The sequence below is a fragment of the Onthophagus taurus genome, chromosome 2 (genome assembly GCF_036711975.1).
Source record: "Onthophagus taurus isolate NC chromosome 2, IU_Otau_3.0, whole genome shotgun sequence".
Lineage (NCBI taxonomy): Eukaryota > Metazoa > Arthropoda > Insecta > Coleoptera > Scarabaeidae > Onthophagus > Onthophagus taurus.
This window is the reverse complement of record NC_091967.1, coordinates 15,600,066-15,613,606: the sequence shown is the minus strand read 5'-3', so window position 1 is coordinate 15,613,606 and position 13,541 is coordinate 15,600,066. Positions and strand designations below refer to the sequence as shown.

Genomic DNA, 13,541 nt, shown 5'->3' with positions numbered 1-13,541 from the left:
TTAGGTGTAATTTTGGCTCACTTTTGTGCACTATTTTTTTTACAATTACTTTAACATATGTAATCAGCAAAAGCCAGTATTTGCACGCTTACGGTTTCTCGTGTTGATGCCCACATCCTGTACAACCTTCTCAAGTACCACGTAGAAGAGTATGCATGATAGTGTATCACCCTGGCGCAACTCTTTATTTATTCTGAATCTTGGTGTTGTTTTATTTTGTATTCTTACTGTACTTTCCACCTTCAGTGTTTGTTCTCCTAGCAGAATTAGGTTTACTTTTCTTTATATATTTTCTGGTATAGTATAGGCATTTTTAGTCTTTCACATAAGATCACAAATAATATCTTGTAAACGGAGTTCAGCAGGAGATCGTAGTTAGTTTTATTTACTAGAAGAATTCTTCTAGTTTTGATGTTATGCTCTTCTATGACAGACTTTTGCAAACACGATATTTCTTGTGTTTTCTTGTGTAGTTCTCGTTTTTGAGATAAGTTGTTAATATTCGTTTTTGTTCCGATCCTTCTAAAGTAGAGTAGAAAAATCTCAAAAACGATTCCATCAATTTCTAATGTTTCTACATATATTTCATAACTATTGTTTACTACATACAATTTATTTCTTGCTTGTTTATTTTAAATAAACATTTTAAAACCATCATTGGCTAACAAACAGGTATCTAATTTTACAAAACTAAACGCCAACTCATTATTGACCAAATCTAAAAGATTCTGTTTGCTTGTTCGGAGACAAACGTTAAACAACAACGTCAAAGGAATTTTTTTTTTCTTTTTCTGTAAGTAGGTGTGCCGTGGGTTTCGTATTAACAATTTTCGCAATCCGACTCGACGACCGTGTCCCGATTAGGCGCTCTTTGCAGCGGGCGCCACGTAATTGCCGACCGAACGCCGCGAAATGGATCGAAATTATTGACCGTAAAATGACCACCGTAGGTAATGCGGTAGTTTCAGCCGTTCCTCCGATTGTCCGCGTGCAAAAGGGCGATGATTCACAGTCAGAACCCGTCTATACGAGATTTGAATGTGATTATTTCTATTTTGGTCTCTGATGCAATTTCATTTCGAAAAAGTTTTTCTTGGAGGACTCTAACAACTTATAAAGGGGAATGAACAGGAAATGTAGTCATAACTAAATAGAGGATAAATTATAATCGAATGGTTTAATGAGTTTTTAATAAAAAGAGGATAACTCGATTGTAAATTAAAAAAGTAATAAACGAAGAAAACGAAATTGAGTGGGTTTATTTGAAAATAAAATTATTAATTACTTATTAGTTGAAGTAAATTTATTCTATAACTGTTAGTTTCAATTAACTATTAATATTCTACGGGAAATGAAAATCGATTTGACGTAATAGTTGAAAAAAATTTTAAGATCTCTCGTAAAGTATTCATTTTTAATACCCTTATTTGCGGTCGTTGTTGATAACCATAACATTTTACGTATAGATAAACGGTAGAATTAATACTGTCAATAAACTAAAATGAAATTTCTACATGCTTATCGCAAGCCATTACCGTATCTATTAGGTAACCGTTGCCGTCGTTTATGTTACGTATGAAATAAATAGCCCATCCGTAAACTAAATCAGAACAAAATAGGCTTTTAAATGTGACCCCCACGAGACGATCGCGGCTGTTCGTTAAAACCGAAAATTATGATGCCATTATTTTAAGTGAAGTTAAGTGGCCGTAATCGCGATGACAGAGAACCCATCTTCGACTTGGTTGCGGAGAACTTAGTAACTGGATGGTCAGAGGCGAATTGTTTCTAATTCGGATTTATCGCTTCTCTCAAATCAAAAAGTGTCGACTGAGAGCACCGGGATCTTTAAAAGCGGTCTGATTCATGGTAGAGGTCATAAATCAGTTACTGGGAACATACTTCATGTACTAATATAACGGCTTACAGTGCAAAAAACACATTACAGAGAAAAAGACACTTTCTATAAATAGGATGGGGTCTCAGCGGGATCCCCTTTTATTCCTAGAATAGAAAACTAGGGGGATTTAAATGGGGTAAAAAAATGTTTCGTTTTATTTTATTTATTTTTTTCTAACTTGAATTTATGAGGATGGATTAGAGCTATCAGTTTAAGGACAAAATAGAGGGTGCTAAGATGTTAATGAAATACACTTTTTTTTTGTTGCAGGTGATACCATCAGAAATAATAACGTAATCGACAAGAAATCCGAACAATGGTTTGGAGCCACATTACATAGTGCCGGAACGGATGGACCAGTTGTGGTAAGTTTATTTTTTATTGAAAATGGAAAAAAAACACTTCAAAAGAAAATACTCAATAAAGAATATTGTATTAGTGTTCGTATTTAATGGTAATCGGATAAAATCTAAGAGTTCTTGCTACATGTCGAGATAACTTCTGCGTCACATTAGATCCGCACACGCACGTACCGTCAAGTGACGAAGGGGATCTTGAATCTAGAGTGAAGCGTTGACATCATTGACGACAAGAGGCCGAGCAACTTTGCCGCATTACCGAGCCGATATGTCCGTATTTGCCAGGAGTGACCGCACTTTTTACGGTCCGCCGCGGCGCGCGTTTGATATTCCTGGGGACGTGCTGTGGCGTCGCCACCGCCGGTTCAACGTCCATCTTTACCCTTCTTCTTCTTCTTTTGCTGCCACCGTAGCTGCTGCTTCTTGAAGCCAACAGCCGACCTGATCGATTCCGGTCGATCGCGTCGCGGCGTATTGTAAAAATTACTCTGTCACACCGGCAAAAACGCGGACATTCGTTTTCAAGTAACGGGTACCGAAGTCCGCACGGCACGCATCTGCTGCCGTGATATCTCGCGGTAATTCTCGCAATTTTCCTGTCTCTGCAAAGACGACTCTGATTGATATTCACAATAAAACCGCCATCAGAGGAATACGAATTGCCCCACCTAAAGAAAAGAGAGGAAATAAAATATATGAAAGACGTGTTGGTTTAAACTGTCCATGAATTATCCGCATTTCTTCAAGAACAATTCTCCAACATTTTTCTTTTTGCATTTTTACAATTACTTGTAAGAAAAAGTAATAAAATTTACATACCAAATACTTTAGTTGATATTGCACATTAAATTATCATAGATATATGCGAGTTAAACATTGGATGCGATTAAGTTATAGTTCAAAAGGCTGTATAACAAAAACATCTAAAGGGATAATCTCGAATCTGTCACATTTAAATATTAAGGAATACGCAAACAATAGTCTATGCATTGTGTTCAAGCACGAAAGTTGGAAAGATCATATCTAAATAACTGTGAATCTGTTGGAAAGATCCATCAATCATTATTAAGTTGAAAATATGTGATAGTATTGCTTGGCTACTTCTTAAATCATAAAAAAAGTGGATTGAGTTTCAATAATTTGACTTTAAAGATTTTGCATTTCCTCTGTTATCAATTCTGCATATTCCTTTTTGTCCATCAAGTCTATAACGTAGAGAAGATGATGATCAAGAATTTTTCGATTGCATATCACAAATCACAAAAAAATTGCATCTCTTAGTTTAGCTATTTTCTTCTATCATCATCACCTCATTTGTACAAAAGTGTCAAGTTTGTTAAATCTCTTTATTAGCTAGTTGTGTCTTTATTCACATGTATAATATTGCATGATTCACTAATTCTTTCAAATTTACTTTTACTACAGTATAAGTTATGACAATGGGTTGGGTTTGTGCTAGAGGTTGGATAAATATAAGCATATCTGATTAACATAACATTTTGTAGTACATATTAAGTATGGAATATAGCTTTGTTAATTTACAATTCGAGATGTTCGATTTTGTCTCATAAATCTGGCTAAATTTACTGGACGGCGCTCATTATGTATAGATCTTCAATTTAAGATATTTCCACAGAAAAAAATGTAAATACATTGGATCGCGCAATCTCATTACCAGTTCACGTTACCGTTGCGCGAGATTATCATGCTCTCAAATCGCTATGTGGCGTGTAGCGCCATCTTGTTGGAATCACATATCGGTGGTATATTATACAGTTTATACCACAAAATGTTGCTTATCATTGATCTGTATCGTTCGCTGTTGACGATTATGGCAATGCCAGCTTTTTTGTAATGTTGTACGGTCCGATGATTTCGCAAGACGATAATTCACATCAAAACAATCATTTTCTCGAGATGCATTTGATGCTGGTGTAACTAGTTAATCAACCCGAAACATTGAGCAACCCATATAATAGTTTTGAAAAAATTAACAACTTTTTTTTTGAATACCTAGCTTTTGACGGGATGTTCGAGATTGCAGAGGAAGGTCTAGGTCTACGATTTATTGCTGTTGGTTAAAGGATGCAGTAGGGTATAGCTGGAGCAAAAAAAGACGTGAGTGATGGAAAGCATAACGGATAGGGTGAGGAATCCGCGGATGGAGGTATTATTTGAAGTGTAACCCGCTAGTAAGGTATGGGACTTAAAACAGGTGATTAATACATGGGAGATCTTAAAGGTAGCCTCTACTGGAAAAAACTTCCAGGACACAAACAGGCGAAGAGTATGATAACTCTGTCGCAAAAGAAAACCAAAGAAGCTTTATGCCTCAGGAAAGGGAATTGAAGGTGGCTCTCAAGTTTCCAGACCGGCCATACGCCCCTAAAATACCATCTCCTTAACATTTAACATTTGGACAAGTTGAGGATCAAACTTGTCGACTTTGCAATGAGAAGTCAGACTCTGAAAATTTTTTGAAAAGTTTACCTGACACCTACTGACATAAAGGAATGAGAGACCTGAGCAATACTAAGGTTCATCAAGGTCATTTGCCCTACACCTTTGGAGGGCTTAAGTTACAATAAATATGGGACGGTTTTTATGACGTCCAGGAATAAAGTAAAGTATCTGATAGTGATTGTGGATGAAAACAGTTCCTTTCTAAACTATGTGGAGGGAAACTTGTTTAGGTTCCTGGAGATATTGCAAAGGATGATGCGGTGTGAGAGGGGATTTAGACCTCCTGTGCGTGATATATGGTGATATTACACGGATGTGAAGTATTGGAAGATCAAGCTACGAACAGCCAATTCCGGCGGAAGCTGCTTGCCATGCAAAGGTTAATTTTGCTAGAGATAGTGCCAGTTCTTAGAATTATGTCAAATGATGCATTACAGGTTCTGACTCTCAAGCTTCCGATGGAGTTGGTTGTAATGAGGGCGTACCTAGTATATTTATACTAGTAGGAGACGATAGATATGATCGCTGGGTGGAGAAGGAAAGAAAGGAAGCGAGTGAAGAGGGACCTAACGGGGAGGTTCTGGTAGTAAAGGTAAACCGAATCTGATTAAGGGAGAGTGATGTATGCTTACATGAAAGAGGTAAAGGAAGAACATTGGCCGTAGTTTAAGTCCAGCTTCTGTATAGGATTTATGATGACCGGACACGAGTTCATAAAGTCTAAGCTTGTGGAGTTGGGTTTGGTAGAGAGAGTGTTTGTGACTCTGAAAGTATTTCCGGATAGGAGAGGAATAGCTGTGTAGCGCTGGAGAATGAGTTGAAGATCTTACCTGTATGTGATGAAGAGTATGCGCTCTGATTCTGTTTTTGGAACATGTAACAAAGAAAAAGAGGGTTTACAGACAGTGCTAAAGGAATTATGTGTCGAAAACTTCAAGTCTGATGTAGTGATGGGTGCTGGTCTGGATCGTGTTATTTGCGGAAAGAAAGAATGCTTAGTCATAGTTATTTAATGACAAATTTTTTAGTCCCTATTATCTTTCATCCAGTTAGAGTTAGTCATATCTAACGAATTTGAATATAATTTTAAATCTTGTTACGTTACAGTTTTGTTAAGAAGTGCGAATTACTTTTTTGCAACTTTTTTTAGACTAGAGGGGATAAAGCATTGATCACGAAGATAGTACTAACGAAATAGTAGCAATTGGATACTTATTGATATACCATAAAACTTCAACGAATAATAATATAAAGCTCTCAATAGCCAAAATGCAAAATTCTGCTTCGAAATATGTGATGAAAAATGTTTGGAGTATTTTCGATTATACAAATTTGAACAGGATACAAAATTAATATAATACACCCGTCAATATCCACTATTTTTGTACCTACTCCATGATCTGTTTCTAATTATGAAATGTGATCACAATTTTAAACGCGAATCGGAATAAATTATAGATCACATTTGGAAAGGTCAGTCTAAAACAGTAAACGTCGACCTCGCTTTAATTCCCCTTCGAATTCGCTTAATCAAATATGGAAGAGATGTTCAATCGTAAATCGCGCGGCGTAATTCAGTAATTCACATTAGCATAATTCAAATGTCGTCAGAATCCCCGGGGAAGACGGGTGCGGCCGTTCGTGCCTCTTTCGGAATTGGAACCGAAAAGCCGTTCCCGCGGGGATAAATAAAATGCCGTCAGACAGAACGGGTCGAGGCATTCGCGAGAACAAGCCATTGTCTCCTCTCTCCTGTTCGGTATTCTAGAGATAGAGACGGCCAATTTCGCATTCGACTCCGACGAGTTTTTGCACACTTGACGACCGATATCTGACCGTCTCGACAAATTAGTCTAATTTGTTGCCACCGAGATTCTGTTTGGAATTGCTACATGCCCGCCTCAAAAGCGAGAAAGAAAACCTGCTAAAGACCGTACTATTTATATGTAGATACCTATAATATCGTCAGCATTCAATTGACGGTGATTTATAAAGCAATTAATATCATCGGATTATCACACAAGGAACTGATTGAAACCGTTTATTACAAGAACGAATAGGTGCTTTTACCTGCAATTTCACTTTACAGTTATTATTTTATTTATTATTTTATATTTTATGAAGCAATTTAAGAACCGCTAACAGTTACTTCCGATCTAGAAACACGTTACAACAATCTAAACCAGTACCAATAAATAATGATAATGTTTGTAGATAAAATAAAGTTTACTTTGAACAAAAGCAATAATCTATCAATTTAATTTAATACGCTAGGCGTCTATTTTTATTTTATTAATATACTGTTACATTGCAATTGCCGTAATAAGTGAATTATAAAAATGTTCTACAGTTATGGATTCGTTCACGAAGGTACATGTGAATCGAACCTGAACCAACACGCCAAAGCAATTTAATCCAAACAAATAGTCGACTGAGAAGTCAGAATTAATTCTACTTGAATGGATACTAGAATAATAGCACTGATCTATGATTGGATTGCGTGTGTACTTATTTTATAAATAAACTATTATTTACATCTAGCTATATTTCAAACAGAAACGACAATTATTCTAAGAATTATATCATTTACTAGGAGAGGTGTGAAATAACTATAATTTATGGTGATGTCTACTTGAATAAGGTGGAACAAAATTTAACAAAAAATTAACATTTAACAGTATAAAGTATAAACAAAAATAAATTAAAAATTGTTTAAATTATTCGGTTTGAACTTTAGATAAAACTGTAGATAAAGCAAATTTCAAATGTCAATAAAAATATTACACATAAATTATTCGAATTGTTATCTTTATGTTTTATAATTTGATTTGCATTACTATGAGTAAACATTCCATGTGCAATTATAGAACACTATGCAGGTTAATTACCTTAGTGTTAAGAGAGGCACATTTACGGTCATCAATAAATTTGTAGGTGTGTGTGGATTCAGCTAATATTGATGTATCAGCTATATTAAGCTGATATTGATGTTCGTGAATACTATTTCTAAGTTTAAAGTTTTCTATCTGTATACAATTTACGCGGGATAAAATATAAAATATACTTTCAAAATAACTAAGCGTTATAAAAGGGATTACGAAACTATTATTTCAAGGTAATTGGTTGTTGTATGTAACGTTCTACATCGGCACATTTTTATATCAGCAAATTTCATGAAACAGCTCCATGAAAAAGTTGGGTTCTGAGGTACCCATTCAACGACAACCATCTAATCACACCCACAACAAAAGGATTGATTCTAAAACACTTCAAAGTACTTGCAACGTCAAATCAAGGCGGATTTCAGAACATCATAGCTGATGGTCTGTTTGGTTACAGCATAAAGTTACCAGATATTTGGTCAACGATATCTCTATTCCAATTATATATTTGCTCACAACAACATATGGCCAAATAACTGTGTCTCATAATTTAATTTAACTGATTGTTACCCCCGAATTTGTTGTGAGTGTCAAGGACTGTTTTAATCTGTTATTATTAACAGGTTTTCACTTTTTCTTCATTTTGCACCTACAGCAAGATTTTGCATCATCACCGTTTGTACGCTGTCATTAGCTCTTTTACATTATTTGTTGTCATGTTTGCTTATTATATATCCACTCCTGTCTATTAAGGCAATTGCATCAAAATGGATTATTTCTGGAACAGATTTTGAACAGTATTACAACTCGATCTACTACATGGATGTTGTACCAAACGATAACTTTGAGAGAGAAGTTCTGGTCAATGAAACTCCCGATTATTACCTCATTGATGTTGACTTTATTATGGATCCCAGCCGCAAATTTTTGACCATGTACTTTTTGTATTGACAAATAGTCTATCTTTTAAATCGATAATTAGTACTTAAGATTTCCATTGAGTTATCGAATTTTGACGGTGTAGAGATAATCGTCTCCAAATTAGATAATATAGTAGAAATGCAGAGAAGGCTTCACTATATAAATTAGAACAGCAGTATAAGAGTGGCAGAAAGAGATTGACGATTTGCGACCTATTTTATATGACTGTCGTCGTCATCCACAACATCTTCACATGATGATGAATTTCATTTCTAGTGGGAGGAAGAAATTTATGATAAAGATTTATTGTAAATTAAGATAAAGTGAACCAAGAAATACGTTTAGTAACATTATAAAGTACATGATAAGATATTTCATTCAAAAATATCATTCAATTAGTTATAAAGCTACTTCATTTTGTAATGAGATAGTTTGCCTGTAATATTCTAAGTATGGGTGTGTTGTGTTGGTTCATCGCAAATTACCAGGAAATTATACGTGGGTGGGCCGTATATAATTATTTTGCATCTAAATCTCCGGCGGGCATTAAGTGTATCATACGATTATGCCATTATTCACAGAGGCTTAACTAAAGGCGTCTCTGAACGCCTTATACCTTTTACGCTTTAATCGGTGAATATCATTGAATACATCATTGAATATTACTCGATTTATCATTTATCCGATTAAATTCTTCTTGTTCTTTGACGAAAGAGTTGGGTTAAAGTAGTGTTTAAACTCTTTAAGCACGTGCTCTGTGTTTGATTTCAATTTCACAACTCCTTTCTTGTAGTGAAGGAAGAGTTTTGACTGCATCTCGTCGTCGAACCATATGTGGTCTTAATTACACTAAGATGAAAGAAACGGCGACATACACGGTAAATCAATCGTTTGATTTACGTAACGCGCTTTCTTTTATTTTTTTGCTTTGTTGATATCTTAACGATTGAGTGTATAGAAAGTTAATTTAAAATACGATGAACTAAAATAAGAATTTGGGAGTAAGGCCCCGTTGAAAATCATTTTGACGTAGGTTATCCCTTGAACCGATGCCAAATAGGACACTCAGGTGACTATTTTTTGAAAGAAAAAGTTATTTTGTAGGAAATAAATACAAATTTAATGTTGAAGATTTTAACATGGTATTATCAAATATATTTATTTTAAAAAGTTGTGGTTCATACAGTCATGCATGACGTTTCGTGTTAACGTAATCACTAAGAATAAGTAAAAAAAAGCACACAAAAAGCAGTTTTCAGAAAATAGTCATAAATATATTTTTAACGATTAGATATAAAAATATATTATGACAGAGTTAAAAATAAATGCTAAAAATAACTTTTATTATTTTCTTAATAATCAAATTAAAGCGAAATAAATTCGTACATAAATAAATCATCTTTAATTGGACATTACTATTTATGTCTTTATGTTATGTAACAAATGGTATGTTATGATTGACCAAAGAAAGATGCGTGTTCCATTTACTCTGTTGTATTGGAGGCAAACACGTTATAAATACACCAGTGGGTATTATTGAATTCATATATGCGTTACGTAATAAGTACACATTGCTCGCGGTCGTTTGGAATATTAAATCAACCTGTTTGGTACACTCTTTACTACCATGTATAGTTAATGTCATTCAGTCTTATTTATTAATGTAAAAAATGTTATGTGCTTATTTGTAGTGATAAAGTCTTTTTAAATGGAAATGATTTTATTAAATTAAATATGGAATATTAATACAAATTGTCCAACTGTACACAATATGACCGCTTCTTTAATCATAAAATCCGCAGAAGTGTCTTGGTAACGTAATATAAAAGGTTTGTCACCTTATAATAAGTTATTGTTAGTTCCAAACAATTCTTATAAAGCTGTGATAAAATTTTCTTATAAAGGTGTTGTTATAAACCAACCAGTACGGTTATTTCTATTTTAGGAATAATAGCTTCATATACAGAACTGAAAGAACATCACAAATTCAAAATGACAGTTTTGGTTGTAAATTAGGCGTTACGAGCTTTATGCGTCTGACTTCCATTGTACTAAAATAAAGTGGTCGACTAAGCTTCGCACGATGGCGACGATGGACTACACGAGAGTGCTTTGACACCATACATTATAGTTGTGACATTAAAAAATGCGACATCCCCTCGGGAATGAGACGGCCTTTTTACCGAAACACATTCGAAGGTAAACCGCGCGAGACAACAACGGTGTAATTACCGTGGTAAATGAGGCTTCACGCCGAACTACGAACGAACCGTTCGGTTCAGTATCCAACTTACCGATCAGAACAAGTCCGAACGAAAGAAGACCAGAGAAGCAGAAGAGCAAATAACGTTCACACGAGGAGAAATGGAGAAGAAACTCGGTCGCGATAGCCGGTTGATATAAATGGCTCGCTTCGTTCATCCGGTACCGATGTTACACTCGCATTATGCTCGTTTCACCAAACGGGCTTGTGAGAGCTTCTTTCGGTACTCGTTTCGGTCGTATCTGTAGATGAGCACAATGAGAGGTGCTGCCTCTGGGGCGTTTTGAATGAGCCCTGTGCTCTCTCGGACTAAAGGTTATCCGGGTCATCTGTCATCGATTCCGCGTTCTTTTCATGGGCGGTGACACTTCTTTCGTCATGCCTTTTACATTAAGTATGTCTTTAGAATTTGTTTTCTTACGACGTGAGATTATCTTGTAGATCATCTTTGAATTGTTTAAACCTAAATGATTCGATTATTAGGTGTCATTTCTTTTATGGTAATATTAAAGTATCAATAAGATTAATAATTAAAGTTAACAATAGGATTTCTTTAGTTTTTGAAATTGTAGAAGTGTATACATCGTCAATACAACTGGTAATGGAAATATCAGCAATTAGTGCCGGTCAACTGTTTCGAAGCGGTTCCTGATTTTTACGGTTTGATACGTGTCGTGTTGCCTTTGTTCGGTTCTCATATCTTCAACCCCGCTGCGAAAAACGCCAGCAATTCTATTAAGATTGCCCATTTGGTCTGATGTTTCGTATCGGTTAGTACGAACTCGAAACCGAGCACGTGCACCGATTAGATCTCACCGAGAGCAAAAGAGGTCGGTTCCGTAATGAATTTTGCGTGTGTCGCGTTGGCGGTCGCTACAAACTTATTTTTAGAACTTTCAGCGTCTCCGAACGCACACGTCTGCGCTGCGCGGGACAATTTCGTGAGCTGACTTCACTGTTCCACTTAAATAATTATTTCGTTTATTGGAAACGTTGTTGCTGATTCAAGAAAAGAATAGTTTAAAGTTAATAAAAAAGTCCTTCATCAAGTCTACTTTAAAACTCTGTCATAACATGGATTGAGTCTGTATCGAGATATCTTCGTATAAACTCTATATCGAGTTCTTACAACGTTTCTATCAAGTTAAGTTTATGCAGAATCAAGGTCTTATCAAGTCTGCATCAAAACTGTATCTAGAAGTGTATCAAAAATCTTTCACGTTTTTAAAGTTTGTTTCAAATCTCCATAATGACTCTGATTTGATAGATACATAATGTGTCGTTTAAATCTACTTTAAGTTTTTATGATATCTACGTCAAATCTCCATTATGTCTGCATTCTGATAACTCCACATAAAGTTAATTAAGTATCAAGTCTCCATTATTATATTAGTTTATGTTTATACAGAACCAAGTCTGCATCTATGACTGCATTAAGATTTCAGAAAATAGCTGTATAATCCATAAAACCCATATAAATCATCTTGTGTAGAATCAAGACATCCTCAAGTTTGCAGTAGAACTAGTCTCTGCATCAATATACCTATAGTATCTAGGAATATAACATCCTTATTAAATCTCCATCATGTTGTTGAAGTCTACAGCAAATCAGATACAGGCTTATTATATCTGTATTAAGTGTACTTTTAATATAAAGTCTTCATAATATCTGCACGATTTATAAATTAAAAGTGAACAGAATTAAATCATTTCGGAAGAGGGTGAAAGGCCTTCATTTCTTTATGCATATAAAATTAAGACGCGACGTCCAGTCTGGAACACACACCAGCACCATATTTTCTGATTAGATGGAACCCTCGAAAACAAACATATGATTGTCTTCTACTGAAACAGAAACAAACATATCATTTGAACCAATTAGAACATCTTATAGTGGTCACTTGACACAACAGCTCTTTTGTCACCAGTCAACAAAAAAAAACCCTTACCCTTGCGATACATTTTGTGATTGTAGAACGATTTGTTTTATATATTAATACTACTTATTACAAAAAGTCTAAATTTGTATCGACATTGAAAGTATTTGTTTTATTTATTTAAACATTTATCAAATTCCAATAATCAAAAGTAATGATAATACTGTCAACTTTATAGAAAATATGAACTAAAGTGGCGTAGCCTATAAAAAAGAACGGTTAGATTCAGTTAGTTACACAACACTCATCTTAAAGTTGGTGTGTGCAACAAGCATATAAGAATCGACTTGGATATAGTAACGGGAAACATTCCCATGCAATTATACGGCACAGTGGCAACCTATAAATTGATTCGTGACACACGGACGTTTAGAAACTCCAAGCAATTCTAGATATTTATATTGATTTTGATGTTCCCATAGAAAATCGGTTCGAGGAACGCTAGATTGCATATAGAAAGTGCACACATTCGCGAAATTCCACCTAAACGAGCGCAGAACGAAATATCGAGAAGCTACTTAACGAGGTATTTAATAAAAATCGTTTTACCGCGAACTGTTTGTATTGGGTTTCTGGTAGTAGGTTGTTGGAAAGGTGCATAACATGGAGCAGCAACCGTTCTCTCAAATAATAAGGTTTAGTTTATGGTCGCTTTCCGAGGTAATAAAGTAAAGGCGATAATGCAACCTCGTATAATACGTACCTATTCAACTGCTTCAACTATTCATATTTACAAGTGGCCTTTTCAACTTTAAAAAGACTCCAACCAAATAAGTTGTTCGAAAGTAATTACTTTCAAATTGGTTTTGCAACCAA

General features: G+C 35.0%; 1 protein-coding gene across 2 annotated transcripts in view; it reads left to right on the top strand.

The window, feature by feature from the left end:
• The window catches only part of LOC111426932 (integrin subunit alpha inflated), a 64,364-nt gene that overhangs the window by 20,212 nt on the left and 30,611 nt on the right, over positions 1-13,541 (top strand). For both annotated transcript variants that reach the window (XM_023061829.2, XM_023061830.2), the window contains exon 3: positions 2,171-2,265. In XM_023061829.2, the coding sequence (XP_022917597.2) occupies positions 2,171-2,265 (95 nt within the window). The remainder of the gene's footprint in view (positions 1-2,170; positions 2,266-13,541) is intronic.